The following is a 27,675-nucleotide window of genomic DNA, read 5'->3' on the forward strand; positions in this document are numbered from 1 at the left end:
TTGCTTCATGTAATTTTTGACTGTATTAAACTTAACCTTTATATGTTTTCCTACCCTTTTCTTCTTCAGGCTAATTTTGGATTGATCATTCAAGTTGTCCCAGTGTAGCCAATGCCAGATTTCTTTTCTTGTTCCTGCAAACATTTACTAAAATGATTTGATTAGCCCTTCCTAAGTATTGCCCTAATATATTCTCCTCTTTCCTCTCAATTTCATGGCCTCCCAGCAGTTTTCTGAGAAATTCATTAATCTTCCAATTCTAGTTTATTTCTGTGCTTATAAGGGTCAAGCATTAGAACATTGTAAGTTTAAAGCACAAAGTACTTTCTGTTCATACTTTTATGTCTTAAATAGGAACATGTCATTAGCTAATGTTTTAAATGTTTACGTGTCTGGTGATAGGCTGAGATCTTATTCACATTAGCTAATTTAATTATTCACAACAACCCTTTGAGTTATAAGCAGCATTTTACTGATGAGGAAACTGAGGTTTAGAGGTAATTAATTTTTTAAAGGCCATAGAGTTAGTGGCAGTGAGGCTGGGATTTGAACCCTGGCAGCATGACTCCAGAGTGCATTCTTAACCAGTATGCACAGTCTAAGAAATCCTGTTTGGATCGTGTCTCGGGGATTTTTCCAAAGTGAAGTGAGTGCTTCTGGAAGAACTCAGCACAAAGTCATTCATGCTGAGTTCCTGTGGAAATTTTGAGCAAATGTTGGAAACAACTGGTTGTAGAAACGGGGTGTCACATACCGAATCTGGGTCTGGCCACATAGCCTGGAAGTTTGCAAGCACTTGTGAGATAAATCTTCAGATCATCATTTGCGCTCACTGGGTATAATAGGCATTATGCAGGATGCAGTGTTGAAAGTAAAACTGGGTATAAGATTGACCTGCTAAGGTAATTGTGATGAATGTGTAATTAACAAATGTAAGGGATTTGATTCTTAATGTACTATTGTGCCATTCAAAATGGCAGTTTAGATAAAACAATATTTTAGTTGGAAGTATGAAAATCCTCAAGAGAGCTTAAGTAGATACTCAATTTTTGATTTTTAAACTTTTCTTTTAGGTATTTCTTTAAATCCTGAGCAGTGGAGCCAGCTGAAGGAGCAGATTTCTGACATTGATGATGCAGTAAGAAAACTGTAAAATCAGAGCCATGTAAAACCTGTACCGTTCTAGTTGTTTTAATCTGTCTTTTTACATTGGCTTTTGTTTTCTAAACATTGTTTTCCACGCTATTGTATATTTGGATTGCAGAACAATTTGTAAGATGAATACTTTTTTTTAAATGCGCATTATTAAAAATGTTCTGAGTGAAGCTAATTGTCAGTTTTATTAAGGAGGATTGCTTTTGTGTCCACCACCTAGTGTAAAATAAAATCAAGTAATACAATCTTAACTGTTGTGGCCTTCTTTGATCAGAAAAGTTGGTACTTTTTAAGGCCAAAAGTAACAGTTTATCGACCTTTTAGTTTCAACTCAGCTTTTACGTTCAAAAGGATTAGCATTGCATTGAATTTAGAAAATTTTGGTTTGTGAAATTCATGGTTGATCTGTTTCCTTCTAGTCAAATATCCGGACTTGTTTGATTTTTTTCTTTTCCCCCCACCCCAATGATATTTCACTTTCCCCTTTTTTTCTTCACTTCATTTTCCTTTTAATAACTTGTTATGTTCAGTTTTCATTTTGCCTTTTGCTCTTTTTCTTGAGTATATTATGCTAATTTGGAAAGTCTGAAACTGTCAAAATGTTACTTATCTCAATAAGGTACTTGTAAGTAAAATATTATATGAGAACTACAATCACTAATTCTACTGTATTAAATATTAGGAGATATAGTTTGATAAACAACATGGCTTGTATGAAAACTCCGAGCAAGTAAATGTATGTATGTCATTACCTGTAGTGTTCTGTGTAGTTGTTATCTTATTGCTTAGTCTGCAGAAAATAATGACTTAGATGTCTGATTTGCTTTCACTTATTAAACATATTCACCATGGGATGATGTCTATAAAATCAGATATTGTTAAATTAGACTAGGATTTAATAAAAATTGTGAAAGCTTACTGGCCTAACATTTTATTTTATGACATTGAGAATGGATTATATATAGCCAGAGATATAACTGAGCTTAACTGTCATAGTAGATAATGTGGTCAGTTTTTAGGGGAAAGAGCACAAAGAGCACATACTTGCGTTTTTTGGCCTTTGCTTCAGTAGACTTGGTTTTTTTGCAGTTCATTTATGGGACAATAGCATTCTAGACTTAATGTTACTAAGTTTTAGCAGGCACTCTCAAGTGATTTTCATTGAACCATAATGATGAAGCAGACATAGGTTGAGACACAGATTTCAGGGGCTTTGCAGCAATAAATAGGGCATGGTGTGCCTTAGGAGAAGAATGTAAAGAAACTATAACTGAAATTAAAAAAGGTGGCAGTGAAGAGGAAGGAATTCTCTTCACACTAAATGATAACACATGATATTTTGATCACATTGATAGGACACAGTTCTAGATAGAATAGTAAAAAGAAAGGTTTAAAGACATGTAAAAAATTATTGCTGACATTTGGTAGCTAATCTCAAATGGTTACTGCCATATCAGAAAGTTGCACTATTATACCAAGTTTGATTACCATGTCTAAAACATTTTATAGTAGAGTTGTCAAGGACTTGATTTCAAAACCATCTGCCAGGCCACATAGAGTTATCAGTTTTTTTCTGGCAGCTGTTCTAAGTGTTTCTTTTACATTTTTAAGATTTTTAAAAAGTGTTTTTTAGCAGTAACCCTAATATGTGCATAATTGGGAAAGTAAATCCTCTTTTCTGGTATTTTAGCTTTCATCACATAATAGATACCAAAGTGTTCAGAGTACGTATTTTAGACAAATCATACTTGTTTGAAAACTTTCCCCTTATTTGGGAACATATTAACTGAATTGGGTAGATTTGTAAAGTATTCCTTATTGTATATACAGAAAGGGTAGTTAGAAAACAGAACTCTGATCTTGGTGTAGATGAAGAGGGGAATAATGGGTAAATTTCCTAGGTTTATGTGAAATTACAAGGTGTATGCATTTTGAAACAATCTGCTAATACAGAGATGTGCCGAAATCTGTTACCTAGGCATTTTCTAGCTGTTTAGTATTATGTCATTAAAACTTTCAAATAAGGAGTGTTTCTCTGGCAGATTTTGGTAATGTTCTTGGTAAATTCATTTCAGTACATTACTGGATATGTAATATACAGAAATTATTAATCTCGTGTGTGTGTAGAAAAGGATGAGAACTGGGTTGAAAGAAGAGACTTTTTAAAGTAACTTGTGCTGGAAAGAAAAGATAGGGTATATTGTTTTCTATTTAAACTTTACCTTCTTGGTAAGATTTCTTCCAGGAAGAAAGTGTGACATTTTCAGGCACTGGTTTCTTACCTGATAATGCCAAAATGAATTTAATTCACTCCAGCCCATGAATCTGTGCGGTAGCAGGGCCTTTGTAGTGGATTTTTGTCTTTGTCTTTTTAAAGTACAAGCAGCATTTGACCAATTTCTAATGCTTTTGGCGTTTGAAGAACAACCACTAAAGAAAAACTCTTATAATTTTATTCTTTTTTATTTTGCTTCATAAATTCTTAAGAACTTCTTTTGAAAGAGGAATACTCCTACCTCATTAGCTAGTCAAGATGCTGTGATGGTCAAGCCTATTCTTCATAATGTGTTTAGGAAAAAAGACAGGAAAAGTAAGTACGTCCTGGCTTGGCTATTGAGGGGAAAAGAGAAAGAATTGAGTATTAATTATTTAAATGTTCCTGATGGGGGTATGTTAGAAGAGAACTATAAAAGTTTGAAATTTTAAAAAAACGTTCTAATATTTAGGTATCGCTCCTTAAATTCTTTGCAACTCACTTTTTATGGAAAATCCAGTGAAACACTCAAAAGTTTTTGCTTTTTTTCTTTAAAGCGGTGTTTTTCCAGATAAACTCTAGGGGTAAACATTCACATAGTAACAAATATGTAATTCTGTAATTGTGGAATACCTGTCTGCTTGTTTGGTACATCTTCCATGGAGATGTCAATGAATATACTGCATCTGTGAATATTTTAAATGTTGAAATAAAAGCAAGAAATGTGCCCTGTGTGTCATCCCAGTTTCACAAACCCAAAGGTGAATCGCTAAGTTATCTGTTGAATGGGTTTTATTAACAAATAGGATACCTTTCTGTGTGAATGCTTTGGAATGTGAATTAGCCTTTGAGTGTTAAATCTTCTGAGGACCTCTGGGACTGGGTGCTGTGGCCTCATTTTTTTCATCTACTTGATCCAAATGAAAAAATGCAGATATTAAGCTGTATGTGACCTCTTTTACTTTACCTGTATGAGTGCTTTGTGGTCTGATTATTCCTTGTTATAATTAATGTATAAAGTCTCTGTTTTTCTCTTCTTGATTAGTAGTTTTGTTTATTAGTTAATATTGAGATCTCTCATTGTTTAAATTTCTATTTAGGGAAATTTAGGCAGGGATAGAGAGATCCATGGAAGGTTACTTATAACTCTTGTTTCACTTTGAATTTTAGTGAAACATATTGACTTAAAAATCTAGTTAAGAACAAAATAGTGCTTGAAATTTATACAGTTGATCACTGACTTTCCAATTTTGTTGTATGGTTCAAAGGAGTTACGGGATAGAAAAGGAGTTTGAAAAGTGTGAAACATTAAAAAAATTATGTGAAATTATTTACTATATAACATTTTATTCAAGACTTACGGCCATCTGTGTCAAAGATCTTGCTACACAGGCATTCCCCTCTTCCCCCACTCACTTCGTGTAAATTCATCACAGAGTTCAGACCTTCCCAGACCTCCTTTTACAGCCATTTAGTCCTGGACTAACAATGACCTACTGTTTCTGCCTCAAGTGAAGCATCTTATTTCACTCTTTGGCTCTTGATACAGTTTAACTAGTTTATCTTTCTGCTAGATAACTTATTTTAGCATGGAAATGATTTAGGCCACTTCCTTTTCCTAAACTCTGCTAGAAAAAAAAAGCACTTATCCTGAATCTCAACAATTGGATACTAAAACCTGCCTTGGTAACAGAATGCTGTATGCAAGGGGCTTCTCCTACCAGCCAAGCCAGAACTTAACTAAAATTGTGTGTGTTGTAGCTCATGTGTTTTGGAAAATGGTGTGAAGTTCCAGTTTGGCCCTCTTCTAATTAAGCCCAGTGTACTGATTGCTCTTACTCTGGCTTTGTTTCTCAAATGAGTTATTGCAAGAATGATACAGAGAATTCCCATATATCCCTTCAACCAGAGATTCCATTCAGATTTTGCCAATTGTTCTAATAATGTCTTTATAACAAAAGCTTCCAACCAATTTCATTGTTAGTCTTCACTCTGACACAGTTCTTCACTTTTTCCTTTGCTTTTACAACACTGACGTTTCTGGTGTTTTGGAGGTTCGAAGGTCACGAGTGATGTTGACAAGGGTGGACAAGGCCTAGAAGCTGGTTGACTGAGGAGTTGGAGACTTAGCTTGGTTGTGAATGAAAAGTGGGATGGCAGCTGTGGAAGCATGTGGGATCAAGGGCGGTTGTCTGATTGAAAGAAACACAATGTGTGCAACATCTGTGACATGCAGAGTTGGCTGCGTTCAGTACATGTTTAAATTGACCTTTGATGTCAGCTACAATTTCAATCACTTCCCACTTTTGTTTTCTGGTGACTTTTTCATAAGTGCCACCTGAACTGTGAGTACTTCTAATAATTATTTTTTAACATTTAATTGGAGTATAATTGCTTTACAATGTTGTGTTAGTTTCTTCTGTGTAACAAAGTGAATCAGTTATATGTATGCATATATCCCCATATCCCCTCCCTCTTGCATCTCCCTCCCACCCTCCCTATCCCACCCCTCTAGGTGGTCATAAAGCACGGAGCTGATCTCCCTGTGTTATGCAGCTGCTTCCCACTAGCTATATATGTCGGTGCTACTCTCTCACTTCGTCCCAGCTTACCCTTCCCCCTCCCTGTGCCCTCAAGTCCATTCTCTACGTCTGCGTCTTTTTTCCTGTCCTGCCCCTAGGTTCATGAGAACCCTTTTTAGATGCCGTATATGTATTAGCATACGGTATTTGTTTTTCTTTCTGACTTATTTCACTCTGTATGACAGACTCTGGGTCCATCCACCTCACTACAAATAATTCAATTTCTTTTCTTTTTATGGCTGAGTAATATTCCATTGTATATATGTGCCACATCTTCTTTATCCAGTCATCTGTCTATGGACACTTAGGTTGCTTCCATGTCCTGGGTATTGTAAATATTGCTGCAAAGAACATTGTGGTACATGACTCTTCTTGAATTATGGTTTTCTCAGGGCATATGCCCAGTAGTGGGATTGCTGGGTCATATGGTAGTTCTATTTTTAGTTTTTAAGGAACCTCCATACTGTTCTCCATAGTGGCTGTATCAATTTACATTCCCACCAGCAGTGCAAGAGGGTTCCCTTTTCTCCACACCCTCTCCAGCATTTATTGTTTGTGGATTCTTTGATGATGGCCATTCTGACTGGTGTGAGGTGATACCTCATTGTAGTTTTGATTTGTATTTCTCTAATGATTAGTGATGTTGAGCATCCTTTCATGTGTTCGTTGGCAATCTGTATCTTCTTTGGAGATAGGAGATATGTCTGTTTAGGTCTTCCGCCCATTTTTGGATTGGGTTGTTTGTTTTTTTGATATTGAGCTGCATGAGCTGCTTGTATATTTTAGAGGTTAATCCTTTGTCAGTTGCTTCGTTTGCAAATACTTTCTCCCCTTCTGAACGTTGTCTTTTCATCTCGTTCATGATTTCCTTTGCTGTGCAAAAGCTTTTAAGTTTCATTAGGTCCTGTTTGTTTATTTTTGTTTTTATTTCCATTTCTCTAGGAGGTGGGTCAAAAAGGATATTGCTGTGATTTATGTCATGGAGTGTTCTTCCTGTGTTTTCCTCTAAGAGTTTGATAGTGTCTGGTCTTACATTTAGGTCTTTAATCCATTTTGAATTTATTTTTGTGTATGGTGTTAGGGAGTGTTCTAATTTCATTCTTTTACATGTAGCTGTCCAGTTTTCCCAGCACCACTTTTTTTTTTTTTTAATGTTTGTAAAGCGTGTTTATTTTTTTAATTTTATTTATTTATTTTTTGCTGTGTTGGGTCTTTGTTGCTGCGCGCGGGTTTTCTCTACTTGCGGTGACCGGGGGCTACTCTTCGTGTGGTGTGCGGGTTTCTCATTGCACTGGCTGTTCTTGTTGCAGAGCACGGGCTCTAGGCACACGGGCTTCAGTAGTTGTGGCATACGGGCTCAGTAGTTGTGGCTCGTGGGCTCTAGAGCACAGTCTCAGTAGTTGTGGTGCATGGGCTTAGTTGCTCCATGGCATGTGGGATCTTCCCAGACCAGGGATCAAACCCGTGTCCCCTGCAGTGGCAGGCAGATTCTTATCCACTGCACCACCAGGGAAGCCCCTAGCACCACTTACTGAAGAGGCTGTCTTCTCTCCATTGTATATTCTTGCCTCCTTTATCAAAGATAAGCCCACACACATATGGTCTCCTTATCTCTGGGCTTTCTATCTTGTTCCATTGATCTGTATTTCTGTTTTTGTGCCAGTACCATACTGTCTTGATTAATGTAGCTTTGTAGTATAGTCTGAGGTCAGGGAGCCTGATTCCTTCAGTTCCGTTTTTCTTTCTCAAGATTGCTTTGGCTATTTGGGGTCTTTTGTGTTTCCATACAAATTGTAAAATTTTTTGTTCTAGTTCTGTGAAAAATGCTGTCGGTAGTTTGATAGGGATTGCATTGAATCTGTAGATTGCTTTGGGTAGTATAGTCATTTTCACACTGTTGATTTTTCCAATTCAAGAACATGGTATATTTCTCCATCTAAACAGTATCGTCTTTAATTTCTTTCATCAGTATCTTATAGTTTTCTGCATACAGGTCTTTTGTCTCCATAGGTAGGTTTATTCCTAAGTATTTTATTGTTCTTTTTGTTGCAATGGTAAATGGGAGTGTTTCCTTAATTTCTTTTTCAGATTTTTCGTTGTCAATGTATAGGAATGCAAGAGATTTCTGTGCATTAATTTTTTATCCTGCTACTTTACCAAATTCATTCATTAGCTTTAGTAGTTTTCTGGTAGGATCTTTAGGATTCTCTATGTATAGTATCATGTCATCTGCAAACAGTGACAGTTTTACTTCTTTTCCGATTTGGATTCCTTTTATTTCTTTTCTCTGATTGCTGTGGCTAAAACTTCCAAAACTATTTTGAATAATAGTGGTGAGTGGGCACCCTTGTCTTGTTCCTGATCTTAGAGGAAATGGTTTCAGTTTTTCACCATTGAGAATGGTGTTGGCTGTGGGTTTCTCATATGTGTCCTTTATTATGTTGAGATAGGTTCCCTCTGTGCCCACTTTCTGGAGAGTTTTTATCATAAATGGGTATTGAATTTTGTTGAAAGCTTTTTCTGCATCTATTGAGATCATATGATTTTTATCCTTCAGTTGGTTAATATGGTGTAGCACATCGATTGATTTGCGTATATTGAAGAATCCTTGCATTCCTGGGATAAACCCCACTTGATCATGGTATATGATCCTTTTAATGTGCTGTTGGATTCTGCTTGCTAATATTTTGTTGAGGATTTTTGCAACTGTGTTCATCAATGATATTGGCCTGTAGTTTTCTTTTTTTGTGATATCTTTGTCTGGTCTTGGTATGAGGGTGTTGGTGACCTCGTAGAATGAGTTTGAGAGTTTTCCTCCCTTTGCTATATTTTGAAAGAGTCTGAGAAGGTGTTCGCTCTTCTCTAAATGGTTGATAGAATTCACCTTTGAAGCCATCTGGTCCTGGGCTTTTGTTTGTTGGAAGATTTTTAATCACAGTTTCAATTTCAGTGCTTGTGATTAGTCTTTATATTTTCTGTTTCTTCCTGGTTCAGTCTTGGAAGGTTGTGCTTTTCTAAGAATTTGTCCATTTCTTCCAGGTTGTCCATTTAATTGGCATATAATTGCTTGTAGTAATCTCTCATGATCCTTTGTATTTCTGCAGTGTCAGTTGTTACTGCTCCTTTTCCATTTCTAATTCTGTTGATTTGAGTCTTCTCCCTTTTTTTCTTGATGAGTCTGGCTAATGTTTATCACTTTTGTTTATCTTCTCAAAGAACCAGCTTTTAGTTTTATTGATCTTTGCTGTTTTTTCCTTCATTTCTTTTTCATTTATTTCTGATCTGATCTTTATGATTTCTTTCCTTCTGCTAACTGGGTTTTTTTTGTTCTTCTTTCACTAATTGCTTTAGGTGTAAGGTTAGGTTGTTTATTTGAGATGTTTCTTGTTTCTTGAGGTAGGATTGTATTGCTATAAACTTCCCTCTTCGAACTGCTTTTGCTGCATGCCATAGGTTTTGGGTCATCGTGTTTTTATTGTCATTTGTTTCTAGGTATTGCTTGATTTCCTCTTTGATTTCTGCAGTGATCTCTTGATTATTTAGTAGCGTATTGTTTAGCCACCATGTGTTTGTATTTTTTACAGTTTTCTTCCTGTAATTGATATCTAGTCTCATAGCATTGTGGTTGGAGAAGATACTTGATATGATTTCAATTTTCTTAAATTTACCAAGGCTTGATTTGTGACCCAAGATATGATCTATCCTGGAGAATGTTCCATGAGCACTTGAGAAGAAAGTGTATTCTGTTGTTTTTGGATGGAATGTCTTATAGATATCAGTTAAGTCTATCTTGTTTAATGTGTCATTTAAAGCTTGTGTTTCCTTATTTATTTTCATTTTGGATGATCTGTCCATTGGTGAAAGTGGTGTGTTAAAGTCCCCTACTATAATTGTGTTACTGTGGATTTCCCCTTTTATGGCTGTTAGCATTTGCCTTATGTATTGAGGTGCTCCTATGTTGGGTGCATAAATATTTACAGTTGTTCTGTCTTCTTCTTGGATTGATCCCTTGATCATTATGTAGTGTCCTTCTTTGTCTCTTGTAATAGTCTTTATTTTAAAGTCTATTTTGTCTGAAATGAGAATTGCTACTCCAGCTTTCTTTTGATTTCCATTTGCATGGAATATCTTTTTCCATCCCCTCACTTTCAGTCTGTATGTGTCTCTAGGTCTGAAGTGGGTCTCTTGTAGACAGCATATATACGGGTCTTGTTTTTGTATCCATTCAGCCAGTCTATGTCTTTTGGTTGGAGCATTTAATCCATTTACATTTAAGGTAATTATCAATATGTATGTTCCTATTACCATTTTCTTAATTGTTTTGGGTTTGTTTTTGTAGGTATTTTCCTTCTCTTGTGTTTCCTGCCTAGAGAAGTTCCTTTAGCATTTGTTGTAAAGCTGGTTTGGTGGTGCTGAATTCTCTTAACTTTTGCTTGTCTGTAAAGGTTTTAATTTCTCCATCAAATCTGAATGAGATCCTTGCTGGGTAGAGTAATCTTGGTTGTAGGTTTTTCCCTTTCATAACTTTAAATATGTCCTGCCACTCCCTTCTGGCTTGCAGAGTTTCTGCTGAGAAATCAGCTGTTAACCTTATGGGGATTCCCTTGTATGTTATTTGTTGCTTGCTGCTTTTAATATTTTTTCTTTGTATTTAATTTTTGATAGTTTGATTAGTATGTGTCTTGGCGTGTTTCTCCTGGATTTATCCTGTATGGGACTCTCTGTGCTTCCTGGACTTGATGACTCTTTCCTTTCTCATATTAGGGACATTTTCAACTATAATCTCTTCAAATATTTTCTCAGACCCTTTTTCTCTTGTTTTTCTGGGACCCCTCTAATTCGAATGTTGGTGCGTTTTTTTTTTTTTTTATTATTAATGAATTTATATTTTATTTTTGTCTGTGTTGGGTCTTCGTTTCTGTGCGAGGGCTTTCTCCAGTTGCGGCAAGCAGGGGCCACTCTTCATCGCGGTGCGCGGGCCTCTCTGTCGCGGCCTCTCCCGTTGCGGAGCACAGGCTCCAGATGCGCAGGCTCAGTAGTTGTGGCTCACGGGCTTAGTTGCTCCACGACATGTGGGCTCTTCCCAGACCAGGGCTTGAACCCGTGTCCCCTGCATTGGCAGGCAGATTCTTAACCACTGCGCCACCAGGGAAGCCCTGTTGGTGCGTTTAATGTTGTCCCAGAGGTCTTTGAGACTGTCGTCAATTCTTTTCATTCTTTTTTCTTTATTCTGCTCTGTGGTAGTTATTTCCACTATTTTATCTTCCAGGTCACAACCATTCTTCTGCCTCAGTTATTCTGCTATTGATTCCTTCTAGAGAATTTTTAATTTCATTTATTGTGTTGTTCATCGTTGTTTGTTTACTCTTTAGTTCTTCTAGGTCCTTCTGAAACGTTTCTTGTATTTTTCCATTCTATTTCCAAGATTTTGGATCATCTTTACTATCATTACTCTGAATTCTTTCTCATGTAGACTGCCTATTTCCTCTTCATTTGTTTGGTCTGGTGGGTTTTTACCTTGCTCTTTAATCTGCTGCATATTTCTCCGTCTTCTCATTTTGTTTAACTCACTGTCTTGGGTCTCCTTTTCGCAGGCTGCAGGTTTGTAGTTCCCGTTGTTTTTGGTGTCTTCCCCCAGTGTGTGAGGTTGATTCAGTGGCTTGTGTAGGCTTCCTGGTGGAGGGGACTGGTGCCTGTGTTCTGGTGGATGGGGCTGGATCTTGTCTTTCTGGTGGGCAGGGCCACGTCCGGTGGTGTGTTTTGGGGTGTCTGTGCACTTAGTATGATTTTAGGCAGCCTGTCTGCTAATGGGTGAGGTTGTGTTCCTGTCTTGCTATTTGTTTGGCATGGGGTGTCCAGCACTGGAGCTTGCTGGCTGTTGGGTGGAGCTGGGTCTTAGCGTTGAGTTGGAGCTCTCTGGGAGAGCTCTCACCGATTGATATTAAGTGGGGCCTGGAGGTCTCTGATGATCCAATGTCCTGAACTCAGCTCTCCTATCTCAGAGGCTCAGGCCTGGTAGCAGGCCAGATCACCAAGACCTTGTCAGGCACACTGCTCAGAAGAAATGGGAGAAAAAAAAGAAAGAAAAAAAATTAATAAAAATTATTCAAATAGAAAATAGTAAAAGAGCAACGAAACTAATAAAGAAATCCACCAATGATAACAAGCGGTGAAAACTATACTAAGATAAACATAAAAAATCAGAAACATATCAGTCTCAGACAGCAAACCCCAATTGTATAATTTCTCCCAAAGTCCACTGCCTCAATTTTGGGATGATTTGTTGTCTACTCAGGTATTCCACAGATGCAGGATCCATCAAGTTGATTGTGGGGATTTAATCCACTGCTTATGAGGCTGCACAGAGAAATTTCCATTTCTCTTCTTTATTCACACAGTTCCTGGGGTTCAGCTTTGGTTTTGGCCCCTCCTCTGTGTGTAGGTCACCCTCAGGCATCTGTTCCTGACCAGACAGGACGGGTTTAAAGCAGCGGCTGATTAGGGGGCTCTGGCTCACTCCGGCCCTGGTTGGGGGCGGGGGAGGGAGGGATACGGTAGTTAAAATTGAAATGCGGGGCAAGCCTGCCGTGGCAGAGGCCCACATGATGTTGCAACAGCCTGAGGTGTGCCGTGTGTTCTCCCGGGGGAAGTTGTCCCTGGATCACGGGGCCCTGGCAGTGGCGGGCTGCACAGGCTCCCGGGAGAGGAGGCGTGGATAGTGACCTGTGCTGCACACAGGCTTCTTGGTGGCGGCAGCAGCAGCCTTAGTGTCCCATGCCCGTCTCTGGGGTCCGCACTGATAGCTGCGGCTCGTGCCCGTCTCTGGAGCTCCCTTAAGCAGCACTCTGAATCCCCTCTCCTCGCGCACCCCGAAACAATGGTCTCTTGTCTCTTCGGCAGCTCCAGACCTTTTCCCGGACTCCCTCCCAGTTAGTAGTGGTGCGCTAACCCCTTCAGGCTGTGCTCACACAGCCAACCCCAGTCCCCTCCCTGGGATCTGACCTCCGAAGCCCGAGCCTCAGCTCCCAGCCCCCGCCCGCCCTGGCGGGTGAGCAGACAAGCCTCTCGGGCTGGTGAGTGCTGGTCAGCACCGATCCTCTGTGGGGAATCTCTCCGCTTTGCCCTCCACACCCCTGTTGCTGCGCTCTCCTCCGTGGCTCCGAAGCTTCCCCCCTCTGCCACCCGCAGTCTCCGCCCGCGAAGGGGCTTCCTAGTGTGTGGAAACCTTTCCTCCTTCACAGCTCCCTCCCACTGGTGCAGGTCCCGTCTCTATTCTTTTGTCTCTGTTGTTTCTTTTTTCTTTTGCCCTACCCAGGTATGTGGGGAGTTTCTTGCCTTTTGGGAAGTCTGAGGTCTTCTGCCAGCGTTCAGTAGGTGTTCTGTAGAAGTTGTTCCACATGTAGATGTATTTGTGGGGAGGAGGGTGATCTCCACCTCTTACTCCTCCACCATTCTTGAAGGTCCCCTACTTTTAATAATTTTAAAGAAAAATTTATTACCTACTTCACTCTGTTTTAACATCAGGAATCTGATCATTTTGGTTCTCAAACCAGTCTCCGCTACTCCCCGACACACACACACACACACACACACACACACACACACACACACACACACACCTGCACTTCTTACTTTTAGACCATGGACTTGTCCAACACTGTGGGCAGCTGTGTGGTCATGTTTGGTGTGTGAGCCAGTCATGAGCCTCCTCCCCAGTTTATTGTTTTTTAAAGCATAAGCTCTGTTGCCTCTATTCACTATTGGCCTTGGAAGATAAAAAGAAAACATTTTCATTTATTCACACCTGAGTGATCCAAAAAGATGAAAGGGTAGTGAGAATATATATAGCAGAAATCTGAGGATTTTGAGTTTAAGAATTGCAGTCCTCGATCTAGGATTGCGGTGGTGAGGTTTGAAGACTAACTCTTTAAAATTTTTTTGGTAAATATTTATTTATTTATTTTGGCTGTGCCAGGTCTTAGTTGCGGCATGTGGACTCTTAGTTGCGGCATGAATGTGGGATCTAGTTCCCCGACCAGGGATTGAAGCCAGGCCCCCTGCATTGGGAGCTTAAGAGTCTCACCCACTGGACCACCAGGGAAGTCCCTTTTTAAATTATTAATTGAAAAATAATTTCAGAAGCCCTATGGTTTTCCTTAAAATTCTTGGTTCAGAAACAAAGGTCTTTTGGTATCCAAGCACTCATAAATAGGTTCTTTTTTGATCTGTAACTTTTTTTCCCCTGAATATGGAGAAATGCTTCTTGCTCACTGCAGAGTGGTTAACTGGTAGGCAGAGAAAGCTCTTAGAAACAATTGAGAACATTTTCAACACATTGGAGTCCTGTAACAATGGTTCTTGAATTTTTAAGTTGAAAGAAAGCTATTACTTGCTGTAAAGAAGTATTCAAAACAGTGTTGTCAGCAAGCCACTTACATTAGAAAACTGCCTCCAGAAGGTTAATGGGTGTGATAACTTTAAAAGAAATAAAAAAATACTTTATAGTCTGGGTTTTGCAACCTTTTTTTTTTTTATTTTTATTTTTTATTTTTGGCTGCGTTGGGTCTTTGTTGCTGCGCGTGGGCTTTCTCTGGTTGCGGCGAGCGGGGGCAACTCTTCGTTGCAGTGCATGGGCTTCTCATTGCGGTGCTTCTCTTGTTGCGGAGCATGGGCTCTAGGCATGTGGGCTTCAGTAGTTGTGGAATGCGGGCTCAGTAGTTGTGGCGCACGGGCTCTAGAGCACAGGCTCAGTAGTTGTGGCCCACGGGCTTAGTTGCTCTGCAGCATGTGGGATCTTCCCGGGCCAGGGCTTGAACCCCTGTCCCCTACATTAGCAGGTGGATTCTTAACCACTGAGCCACCAGGGAAGACCTGGGTTTTGCAACCTTTTAAACTCTAGCAATCTCTAAGGGGGGAAAAACTAGAGTGCTTACAACTCTTTCCTATAAGTATTGGAAAGGATTTGGGTTAGACCCTCCCATGTTTGAAAATTTTTTATCTTTTTTATCTTACTGTATTGTAAGTTTATTTAAACCATCCCTTATCGTAAACTACCCAGTGGAATAATAACTCCATTTGTTGAGTGCTAAGGTGGAGAAGTGTCGACAGTGGCAGATATTGGGAATTTTATTTATTTTTCCATTTAATATTCATCATCCCAGGAGGAGGTACTCTCATTACTCACATTTTACAGGTGGAAATGGAGGTTTCCAGGGAAGAATTGATTTGGTCAAAGCGACACAGTAAGTTGAAGAAGCAGGATTGGAATCCACATCTGGCTGATTCCAAAACCTGAGGCTGTGTTTACCTCACTGTGTTCCTATGGTATATACCTTAGACAGTGGCAGAATTCTCTTGTGGTTCACTGATTCAGCAATGGACTCTATTGGAAGTAACCCTCACCCTGATTTCCCCTGTCCTCATAAGCTAGAATTAGTGCCTGACCCAGCACTTGTTGAGTTTCTCAAAACCATTTCCCCACATTCCCAGCAGCAGCAGAAGGGGCTGTTGTCCATACTTGCATCCTCAGCACCTGGTAGCATGTCAGGGTAGGTTAATTTGCTGAACCCTTTAATCAAGGCTAAACTCTATGAAAGTTGGTGTTGGTTTGCTACGGTTAGATTTTGCCACTAGCCACAATTCCTGAAACGGGTAGGTTGAATTCTTCTTGAGTATAGTGACTAGGATTTCCTTTTGGCCACCAACTTGAGGTACCACAGGCCTTGTGATTGTGTAGAAAAGCTTAACTTGTAATGAAGACACTGGGAAAGAGAAGAGAATTATGTAAAATCAGACTTGATTCTCTTTCCTCCCAACTTTTTAATGGTTATAATGAAATTGAAGCCTAGAGGCTCTGTATACCGTATGTGGGCTGTCTTCTGGGCACCTTCAGATCCACTCTTCGCCCTCCCACTCTGGTTGGCTGGCCTGGATGGACATGGCAACAGGCTCCCCTGCTTTCTGGCTCCTGGCTGGCTTTGGCCGGTGCAGAGCCCCACTAGGAAATTGGAGAGACGGAGGAACGGAGGTCAGATATTTATTCCTCTGGCTCTCTCCCTTCAAGGTCACCTTGGGCTGGCTTTGTCCCTCAACTAAATGTGGCCTCTTAAGGGGGCCTCTACCCAATTCTCTTCTGATTTCCAGTAGTCCCTTCCCTGTCCCTTTGAGCCTAATGTATTAACTATCCCTTCGGTTTTCCTATACTCATAGTTGTAATTGGTCTCTATTATAAAGTCTCCTCAAGTCGTGATTTGTGTGCCATCTGCTTCCTGTTGATACTGGGACTGCTACAGTAATAGGCACCAGAGATGGCCCCAGGAAACGTCACAGTGGGGGCAATGGGACACTAGTAAACTGTGGTATGTGGTGGTGTCACAACCACTTAAGCTAATCAGTGTGGTAGCATGGAAGGCTTCCAGTTGGAGGGCAAGACTTCGATAGACCAAATGGCTGTGGCACCTCGTCACTATGGCTAGTTGTGACTATAAAGATTTTGCAGACACCTCGCTTTTGACAGTCCTGAGAAGGCACCTGGGGAAAGAAGAAGTAAAAGCTGTGAACATAGAAGAAGTAAGACACATGAGGAGCTAGAGAGCCCCTATGGTAGCTTTGAAGGGGTCCCTCATATGTGGTCACAGCAGTTCGGGGACAAGCCCAGGCTTGGTAGCAAGGGCTGCATAGTTGTAGCACCAATTAAATGCTCAGTCCTATGAGACCTCTAAGGGTGCTAGGTGGGAAAGGAGGTGGCATTTGGGCTCCAAATCTCCCTGGGCCTCTATTGCCTGCAGAGGCAGGCCACACTACCCCTATTGCCTCTAGTTCCATAACTCCCAACATGTCCCGGTTAGACTTACAGGGCCTGCTCCCGGAGGAGAACCTATAAACAGAGGAAGACAGTTGAAGATTTCTCCAGTCTACTGGAGGAGCCTAGAGAGCCTTTGTGGGAGTAGCTGCTAAGTGTGTGAGATCAGGGGGGTCATTGGTGGGAGTGGCTCCTTCCATCTAGTGACCACTTGAAGAGTGTTTGTTCCATCCCAGTGACCTTAGACTTGAATATCTCCCTCCACATATTTTATTTTGAAACTTTTCAAACCTACAGAGAAGTCGAACGAATAGTAAAAGGAACGCCCTTATATCCTTCACCTATTAATTCGCAACATTCTGTTTCCCTTTTTGCTGAACCGTTTGTAATGATGTTTGGGTTGCAGTATGTGAAGAAAATTCAGCCTCCCAGAAATATGTAGTTGGAAAAGGGAGGAGTATTTTAATAGACTTTTCAGATAATTGTGGATATTCTTTGATAACAACCACAGAACTTGACAAGTGGTAGTTTCTTAAAGGTCAGTTGCACTATGTAATTTTTGCTCGAAAGCTTGAATTACACCATTGGCAACAAATGCTGTCAGTTGTTTTCCTTAAAGTGACGAGTTCAGTTTGTTCCTTTTTGAGAAATGTCTGCTAATTCCACAAGTCAGAGTAATCATGGTTTGTCAATTGTTCTTGCGAATAAAAGTGGTGCTCCGTAGAAAGAAACGGTAGTTCAGTTCATGTTCTAGACAGCTGTGCTTTTCTTTTCCTGTGCTTAGGCTTAGGCTTTTTCAGCCATTGAACTTCAGTGTCTTTCCCAAGAATAAAGACATTCTTCTACCTAATCTATTAGCACAACTTGGAAAAATTCAGTAATTTTATCTAATAATCAGTTTGTATTTAAATTTCCCCATTTGTTCCCCCAAATGTTGTTTCTTCCCCGATACAGTATCTAATCAAGGTTCATGCCATTCATTTGGTTATTAGTCTCTTTTAATCTGAATAATTACCTACTATTTATGTTTTCCATAACATGACTTTTTAAAGAGTCCAAGCCAAGTATCTGGTAGGATATCCCACATTCTGGATTTGTCTGTTTCCTCATGGCTCAAGTCAGGTTAAATGTCTTTTTGCAAGAATACTACAGAGGTGAGGTCCTGCACTTCTTGCCTCACACCGGAAGGCACATCAGGCCAGGTTGCTTCACTCTGTTTGATCACTAAGCTAGTTAAGGTGGGGATTGCCAGATCTCTCCATTTTAAATTAAGATACCTTCTTCCTTCATCCTTTTTATTAAATTCTTTGAAGAACATGTGAGTTTTGGGGACTTAGTGTGGAGGGGAGGAATGGTTCCGATGAATTGGCAGTGGAGATTACCCTCTGGCCATCTTGTGCTTCTCATGCCACTGACCAATAATAGGCAGAATAGGGAGGTTTTGTATGGATTGAATTGATTGATCTTGATTGTCTCGAGGAAACTAGGCTGTGGAGAACAATGTTTGGAAACCAGGGATTTATTGATCTTTTATACTCCCTTGACCAGTTGTCCTGGTAAGTAAAAGACTGCGGTGACTCACAGAGAAAAGACTTCCAAGAACACAGACACTGTAGCAGTGAAGAGTTTGGACTCCCCATCTGGTAAAGAACCCTGGTCCAGCCAAGATGCTGGGAGAGGTTAAGGGGCACATGGAATGGGCAGTGGGAAAAGACAGCTACAATGACCAACACAGACCTTTTGATGTCAGGAGTGTCACAACAATGTTTTATGTAACTTAATTGTTTCTTGTCTCCCTTCCTTTCCTCTGAAATAAGTTATATGGATAACAACAATGCTAGCAAAGTTTTAGGGTTTTGTTATTTATTTATTTAGGCTGCACCGGGTCTTAGTTGTGGCACACGGGATCTTTAGTTGAGGCATGCAGCCTTCTTAGTTGCGGCATGCATGAGGGATCTAGTTCCCCGACCAGGGATCTAACCCAGGGTCTGTGCATTGGGAGCGCGGAGTCTCACCCACTGGACCACCAGGGAAGTCCCATGTTTTAGGTTTAGATGGGAGTATAAGAAAATTGATACCAATTTGGTATCTGACATGGTAGCTGATAGAACTTCATGCCCACTCTGTGATGGGGGCTCAATCTTTCCATTAGATGAAGGACCAGAAAGGATGCTGAGGGCAAAAAGGCGTGGGTGGTATCTCTAGCTCTAGCTCTGTATCTCATATCTATCTACTACCAATCATCTATCTATATTGTGAAGTGTATACATACATACACACACAGACAGACAGCACACACACATATATGTATATATATGTATATATAGATACGTTCTATCCAGATCCATCGTACCTGTTCTATGTCCTGGGAGGCTGCTGTGTATAGAGTACATCAGTGGGCTGTGCCCTCTCATTTCTGGTTGGGGTTGGTCCATGGTGAAAGGAGACCGAGGTGGAGTTTGGGTCACATCAGGCTCCTCCTATGTGAGTTTCTTGTGTTGGGCTCCAGTGACTGCTCCTGTCCTTCACCTTTTGGCTGTGGAATGGTGACAGTTCCTCCATTATTAGTAGTCCAGGGTCATAGCATGGTTACCCTTTGGTTTTCCTGACCTTTACCCACTCTTTTGTAAATAATCTATTTTAATAAACATACTCCTTGAATTAGCTTAATTTGAGTATATCTTTTCAAATTGGGAAACTGGTAATTGGCAAATAGAATTAGCAGAGAGAACTGTTTTCGGGAAGAATCTCTGTTGCCTGGCCCTCTGAGTGTGTCTTCAAATCTCTGTCTTTGGCCTTGCAAAAAACTTTGTTCACTTATTTTTAGAGTGTTTGTTCCTCTCGTGCTGTGTGGCTTCTAAAAACAGTCATATACATGACCATAAACATGTCCTAAAATCATCAACCAGAAATCAATCCAAGAAAGAAGAGTTTTTCAAAGTCTAGTCCCCTAATTGAATTAGGCAAACTCCTCTCTACTCCAAAGCTACATATTCTCTTTGGCCCATCTCAGTACCAGAGAGAAGCACAGCTGTCGGGGGACACGAGATTACTGGCAACCGCTAGGGTGGCTGCCTGCCGCTGTGCAGGGATGAGTGCCAGGGGCGGCCATTCCACTGCACACGTCCCTTGACGGAGAAGCGGTTCCCAGCATGTTCAGCCCCCCAGGTTGGTTGCCAAGTGGCTCAGACAAACGTGGTCAGAGTTAGATAGGGAGACGAAGGCGTTTCCGAGTGCTTGAAAGGTGTGGGAGATGTTGGCCACCTTAAAGCATGGCCAGAGTAAATCCCCAAGGCGGGCACCCAAGTTGGACATCAGAATCCCAGTCTCAAGTGGCAGACCTGGAAGCCTGGATACTTTATTACATGAGGTGATGTCAACTTTTGGCCGCAGACAGGTTTTCATTCTCCTTGTCTGCCCCACGGGTACAAGTCTTTTTACAGGGGAGGAATGTACTGAAAGCCAAAGGCTTTGGCAGTTTATAAAGCCCAGCATCCTAACCACTAGGCTACCAGGGAACTCCTACAACCCTGTATTTTTAAATACAGGAGTATTCTGTGAGTGGCTTCTGAGGGAGTGGCGGTCAGTGTCACGGGGAGCCACGCTGACAGCTGTTTCAACAGCTTTAGTGTACAGATATGTTCCCGTGCATGCAGGAAGCCTGTCAACAACTGGCGAAACATTTGTATGAACATCCACATCTTCCTTTGTATCAGCCTCAACATTTACAAATGTCCCATGCAAGGGTGACCGAATTGCCTTCTCTATGGGCTTGACAAATAGGAAAGTTCTGACAACTGTGCCAGGCTACACTGGAAACGTTTGTAGCACATGAAGTGCCTTTTTACTTCTCCATTGGAGGTGCCATTCCAAAGGTCACGCAAGCAGTCAGGGAGAAGATCCTTGGTCACCACCTAGTGGCCATCTAGGGAATGTCGAGGGTGATAGTGCTGCTCAAATTATCTGCGGTGAAAGACTTGTCATTTCCAACCGGTTGTGGACCAATACTTTTGTAAAATACAACAAAAAGTTGCTAGAAAAGTTATGTACAAAATACAAGATGCAAGTTGCAAGTTTTTATTCGATTCAACACACATTTTAATAAATGTAATCAGAACAAAACACAGGGAAATGAAAATAAAAACTGTACACATAGTTCATTGCAACTGTAAACAAAACTAAACAGAGTGAAACAGCTCTTTCCCCATGTTAAATGACTAAATGCAGTTTTGAACAAACACCATATGTACCAATGTTCAAGTTTTCTACCAAGTATTTGATGTAAATGAGTATCAGTGTTTGTTATGTAGAAATAATAGGTTTTTAATGTGTTAAATGAACTTGTTTCTCACTCATTAAAATATGTCTAATCTAGATTGAATTGATGACAGTGTTACTGATGGGGGTAATGTACATATAAACTATTTCTGTGTTTTGTTTTAATAACATATGTAGTAGAGAAACCAGTTCACAAGGACAGGTTCAAGATACTAATTTTTGACTTTTATGTATAATGAAGCAAGTGAGGCTATATTTCCAAAATTGATCTTTAATTCTTCATAAGTAGTCAATTCTAACAACTTATTCTGTATTGTTACAGTTAAATTGTATATTGACACGAAAGAGATGAATTCAAGATACATTTCCATCTTTTGATGAAAAATATAATTAAAAACATTCTATCCAGTATCTAAACTATTGATTGATAATTGTTAAATTATGGTAATGTTATTACAGTCTATATAAATTTTGTTTTTCCAAGTTGTAACCCTTTGATCTTATTTGCCATTGAAAAACATGTTGCATGAAAGTATTAAAATCATTAAAAGTACTGACGCTATCAGGCAAATAAGTAGACATGGCTGTTCAAATTGTATCATTAAGGGCTTCCCTGGTGGCACAATGGTTAAGAATCCACCTGCCAATGCAGGGGACACGGGTTCGAGCCCTGGTCCGGGAAGGCCCCACATGCCGTGGAGCAACGAAGCCCGTGCGCCACAACTAGTGAGCCTGCACTCTAGAGCCCACAAGCCACAGCTACTGAGCCCACGTGCCGCAACTACTGAAGCCCACACGCCTAGAGCCCGTGCTCCACAACATAAGAAGCCACCACAATGAGAAGCCCGCGCACTGCAACAAAGAGTAGCCCCCGCTCGCCGCAGCTAGAGAAAGCCCGTGTGCAGCAACGAAGACCCAGTGCAGCCAAAAATAAAAATAAATAAATAAATTTTAAAAAATTGTATCTTTAAAAAGTAGAAACCAACTTTTAAAATTAAGAGTTTGTTCCTGAGTTCAAACATTCTTATTTCAGTAACTACCGTACTTCAGCAAACAGAAATAGTTGTTTATGATCAGCTTCTATTATTACCACATAATAAAGGTAATATTCTTGATGTCAAAGCATTAGCTTTTACGTCATTCACAATTTTTGCTCTGTCAATAAACATACTAAGAACATCTGACTTTGTATATGCACAAATTTATAAAGTAAACTGGTGTAATATTAAAAATTGGTGAATCTAGGTTAAAGGGTTTATGGGAATTCTTTGCACTATTCTTGCAACTCTTCTGAAAGTTTGAAATTATTTCAAACTAAAAAAAAGTAAAAATAAATGATTATTTGATTGGAGAGTAACCAAACTGCCAAAATTTTGTCTACTATCATGACTGTAAACATTATTAAATCCTTTAAAATAGTAAATCCTTTAAAATGGTACAAGTTAGTAACATAAATTGCTTCACTAATTTAGGTGGTAGTGTAAAACCATAGATTGAAAAAAATTAACCTGATTAAAATTAACATTATTGTAAAAATTACAGTTATAAAAAGAAATGCTTACATCTTCTAGAATCGTATTGGGTGGGCCAAAAAGTGCCCTCAGTTTTTTGTTTTTTTTTTAAACATCTTTATTGGAGTATAATTGCTTTACAATGGTGTGTTAGTTCTGCTTTATAACAAAGTGAATCAGCTATACATATACATATATCCCCATATCTCCTCCCTCTAAAAATATGGAATGCTTCACGAATTTGTATGTCATCCTTACGCAGGGGCCATGCTAATCTTCTCTGTATCGTTCCGATTTTAGTATATGTGCTTGCCGCAGCGAGCACATGCCTTCAGTTTTTTGTTTGTTTTTTTTTATATTTTTATTGGAGTAATATTCCATTGTGTACATGGACCACTTCTTCTTGGTGCATTCCTCTGTTGATGGACATTTTTGTTGCTTCCAAGTGTTGCCTATGGTAAATATTGCTGGAGTGCAGGATTGCCCCCCTGTGACTTTTTTTAAAATTAATTAATTAATTAATTAATTTTTGGCTGTGTTGGGTCTTCGTTTCTGTGCGAGGGCTTTCTCTAGGTGGGGCAAGCGGGGGCCACTCTTCATCGCGGTGCGCGGGCCTCTCACTATCGCGGCCTCTCTTGTTGCGGAGCACAGGCTCCAGACGCGCAGGTTCAGTAGTTGTGGCTCACGGGCCCAGCTGCTCCGCGGCATGTGGGATCTTCCCAGACCAGGGCTCGAACCCATGTCCCCTGCATTAGCAGGCAGACTCTCAACCACTGTGCCACCGGGGAAGCCCCTTCAGTTTTTTAAGTAAAAATAAAAGACACATTTTTCATTTTCCCAAGAACTTTATTGAGCAACGACATACCCTTTTGTTCCACTACCTTAGGCCATTTTTTAGGCAACTTCATAATTCCATCTTCCCAAAACTTTTTATCTTTTTGAGCAAAGAACTGTTCCAGGTGCCTTTTACAGTCTTCCAGGGAATTGAAGTTTTTTCCACTAAGAATTTTATAAAGACCAAAATGAGTGGAAATCCGAAGATGCAATGTCTGGTGAATATGGCAGATGAATCAGAACTTCCCAGCCAAGCTGTAACAATTGTTGCCTGGTCATCAAAGAAACATGTGGTCTTATGTTATCTTGATGGAAGATTATGCGTTTTCTGTTGACTAATTCTGGATGCTTTTCGTCAAGAGCCGCTTTCAGTTGGTCTAATTGGGAGCAGTACTGTTGGAATTAATCGTTTGGTTTTCCAGGAAAAAAAAAAAAAAGAATTTTTGGGCTGGAACTTTGGGTAAATAAGCTGTAATTTGGGTACTTGAATTCAAGATTTCAGAGGTGGCTGAGGAGACGCAGAAAATTTGCTCTAGATAGTCAGGGAAAGGAGAGACTAGGATATCGAGTGGATGAAGTCATCTTTGATAGTGACCAGGAAGTCTGTAACTGACAGTAACATGGAGGCTTGGTGAGGGCCTCGCAGACTGCAATCTGTAGTTTAAAAACCTTTTAATTCTTTCTGAAATAATTTCAAACTTTAAAAAGGTACAAAAACAACACTAAGGATTTCTGTAAGCACTCCACTCAGATTCTTACAGTGTTAATATCTGATACAACCGTATGATTATAAAAATCAGGAAACTAACATTGATACAATACAATTATGTAATCTTACAGACATTATTCAAATTGCACCATTGTCCCACCAGTGTCCTTATTTTTGGTCCAGGATCCAATCCAGGATCACACATTGCATTTTTCGTCATGCCTTCTTGGTCTCCTCTAATTTGAAACACTCAATCCTTCTTGACCTTGAAATTTTGAAACATACTGGCCAGTTATTTTGTGCAGAATGTCACTCAATTTGGGTTGTGCGATGTATGCTGATGATAAGTTCAAGTTCTGCATTTTTGGCAAGAATACCACAGTAGGGATGTAGCTTTCTCAGTACATTTTATCAGGAGGTACATGATGTTTATTTGTCCCATTACTGGTACCAAATTTGACAGCTTGGTTAAAGTGCTGTCTGCTAGATATTGCCAGGTTAGTTTTTCAAGGGGCGAGGAAGGAAATGTGGTGTGCCAAGGGGCATACTTTGGAAGGAGGAAGGAGGACCTCTACCCAGCCTCTTGCCTCCAAGCTACCTGGCAAGTGAGGGAAAACCCCAGCATCCGTGAGGAAGGCTGCAAGGTCATTGTCCTCAGGGGACACCACATTCTCACTTAAAATTATTCCTCCCAGATTTTCTGCTTATTTTCTTGGCCACCATTTTGTTCTTTTATTGCCACTGTTGAATATTGTGTGTTAAAGACATTTTTTTTTTTAAAGTTTTTAAATTTTATTTATTTATTTATTTATGGCTGTGTTGGGTCTTCGTTTCTGTGCGAGGGCTTTCTCTAGTTGAGGCAAGTGGGGGCCACGCTTCATCGCGGTGCGCGGGCCTCTCACTATCGCGGCCTCTCCTGTTGCGGAGCACAGGCTCCAGACGTGCAGGCTCAGTAGTTGTGGCTCACGGGCCCAGTTGCTCCGCGGCATGTGGGATCTTCCCAGACCAGGGCTCGAACCCGTGTCCCCTGCATTGGCAGGCAGATTCTCAACCACTGCACCACCAGGGAAGCCCAAGACATTTTAAAAAATTCATTTCTTTAGGTATTGGAGAAGAGAGAGTCTGTGATCTTGCATTCCTCTTCTATCTTTGCCTTTTAACAGCTTTTTTTCTGTTGTTGTTATGATAGATGTGGGTGAAATAAATATACAACGTAAAGTAAACAAAACCATGGAAACTCATTCTAATCAAAGATCATAAGATGTTCATTATTTTGCCAGAAGGTGGTAGCAAAGTTATAATCAGACCTTGGGTAAAAATTTTCAAAGTGTCAACACTCAACAAAGAACAAACCAAACCAAATGAAAACAAACAACAAGAACAAACTGGGAAAACAATGAAATGTCACCTACTTATTTAATATTTGATTTTTATCTTATAGTCCTGTTGTAGAACTCAGTATTATTAAAAGAGAAAAAGTTATAAAGTAAATACAATTCTTATATTGTAAGTTTGATGAAACAAATGATTATTTAAAAATTCTTCAAGAGTCAGAGGATCTTTATCAAACTAAATTTTCTTTCTTTTTTTTTGGTTGTGCCATGTGGTTTGCAGGATCTTAGTTCCTTGACCAGGGATTGAATCCAGGCCACAGCAGTGAAAGCGCCGAGTCCTAACCACTGGACTGCCCGGGAATTCCCTCAAACTAAATTTCTACTTTGTTGGTAGTACTCTCCACTGAATTAAGAGGTTGGATATGAAAATGAAATTAATAGTAAACCCATAAAATTCACTGCATTCTATATATTTTCACAATGGTATGCTATTTGGTGTCAAATTATAATATTGAACATGTTCTGCAACAGGAAAATGTTGGGAAAGAAATTAAGATCTAGTAATTAAAACGTTCTCTATGGAGACTATCATAATTACTTTATGAAATATTGGAGTAGAGAATGTTGAGAAGAACCTAAACAAATATGTTGTTTTCTTGCTCCTATTTTCTGTCCTGTTCAGGCTATTTTAAGCATTCCCTTATCTCCTTTTCCACTGTTGCCCATCTGATGAATCATTCATTCATTCAAATCAGTCATTACTTATTCTTTATTTAAAAAAATTATTTTTTTAATTTTAATTTTATTTATTTATTTATTTTTGGTTGCATTGGGTCTTTGTTGCTGTGCACGGGCTTTCTCTAGTTACAGCGAGTGGGGGCTACTCTTTGTTGCCATGCGCGGGCTTCTCATTGCGGTGGCTTCTCTTGTTGCGGAGCACGGGCTCTAGGTGCACGGGCTTCAGTAGTTGTGGCATGCAGGCTCAGTAGTTGTGGCTCGTGGGCTCTAGAGCACAGGCTCAGTAGTTGTGGCGCACGGGCTTAGTTGCTCCGCGGCATGTGGAATCTTCCCGGACCAGGGATCAACCCGTGTCCCCTGCATTGGCAGGTGGATTCTTAACCACCGCACCACCAGGGAAGTCCCACTTATTCTTTATTGAGTTTACTATATGGTAGGCACTCTTCTAGATGCTAGAGAAGTCGCAGTGACAAAGAAAATAAGGGCCCTGCTTTGATGGCGCTTTCGGTCTAGTGCAGCGCTACCCAACAGAGTTTCCTGAGGCGCGGGTGATGTTCTCTGTGCGTCCATCACAGCAGCTGGCCACATGTGGCCACTGAACAATTGAAACGTGGCCTTTGTATTGGACAGATGAGTTCTAGTGAGTGTATATTGGACAGATAAGTTCTAGCGCAAGCTGATAAACAAATACACTGGAGAATTTTGGAAAGTGATAAGCAGTACAAACAAACTGGTTAATGGGATGGAAAGCTGGAAAGGAAGAGAATGTTAGTTTCAGTGGTCAGAGAAGGACTTCGTATGCACAACAACTGAGGTGAGACCTCATGGAGAAGCCAGTCATGAGATAAATGGAGAGAAAAAGTGTTGTAGTTCATGAAAAGGTGCTGGATGGAGGGATAATCTTGTACACAATAGGAGTCACTCCCAATTCCTCCTCTCCCCTCAGCCATCGGCAACCTTTATGTTTGTTGGTTGTCTCTCCGGGTTTGCTTATCTTGGGCATTTCATATAAATGGAATCACACAAAATGTAAACTCTTGTGTCTGGTTTTTTTTACTTGACATAAAGTTTTCAAGTTTCATTCATGTTGTAGCATTTATCAGTACTTTATTCCTTTTTATTGCCAAGTAATATTCCATTGTATGGATATATGCCACTTTTTGTTTATTCATTTATAAGTTGATTGACATTTGGTTTGTTTCCACTTTTTGGCTATTATGAATAATGCTGTTATGGACATTTGTGTGTAGGTTTTTGCATACACATATTTTCAGTTCTCTTGTGTTTATACCTAGGAGTGGAATTGTTGGGTCATATAACTCAATGTTTAACATTTTGAGGAAATGCCAAACTGTTTTCCAAAGTGGCTGAACCATTTTATGTTCATGTTAGCAATGTTATGTGGATTCCAACCTTTCCACATCCTCACCAACACTTGTCATCTGTCTTTTTGATTATAGTCATCCTAGTGTATTACTA

The 27,675-nt window shown here is 40.0% G+C and overlaps 1 protein-coding gene and 1 long non-coding RNA gene across 3 annotated transcripts in view; one reads left to right on the plus strand and one right to left on the minus strand.

Annotated features, from left to right (window-relative positions):
- The window catches only part of SUB1 (SUB1 regulator of transcription), an 18,319-nt gene extending 16,913 nt beyond the window's left edge, over positions 1-1,406 (plus strand). For both annotated transcript variants that reach the window (XM_082382563.1, XM_082382564.1), the window contains exon 5: positions 1,074-1,406. In XM_082382563.1, the coding sequence (XP_082238689.1) occupies positions 1,074-1,153 (80 nt within the window). In that variant the 3' untranslated portion in view covers positions 1,154-1,406. The remainder of the gene's footprint in view (positions 1-1,073) is intronic.
- LOC309624459 lies at positions 1,171-27,675 on the minus strand. The gene is made up of 2 exons (XR_014241943.1): positions 13,587-27,675; positions 1,171-13,550 (listed from the first exon to the last, which is right to left on the minus strand). It is a non-coding gene; the product is annotated as an uncharacterized lncRNA (long non-coding RNA).

The sequence above is a fragment of the Balaenoptera borealis genome (assembly GCF_965194805.1).
Source record: "Balaenoptera borealis genome assembly, chromosome: 2".
Taxonomy (NCBI): Eukaryota; Metazoa; Chordata; class Mammalia; order Artiodactyla; family Balaenopteridae; genus Balaenoptera; species Balaenoptera borealis.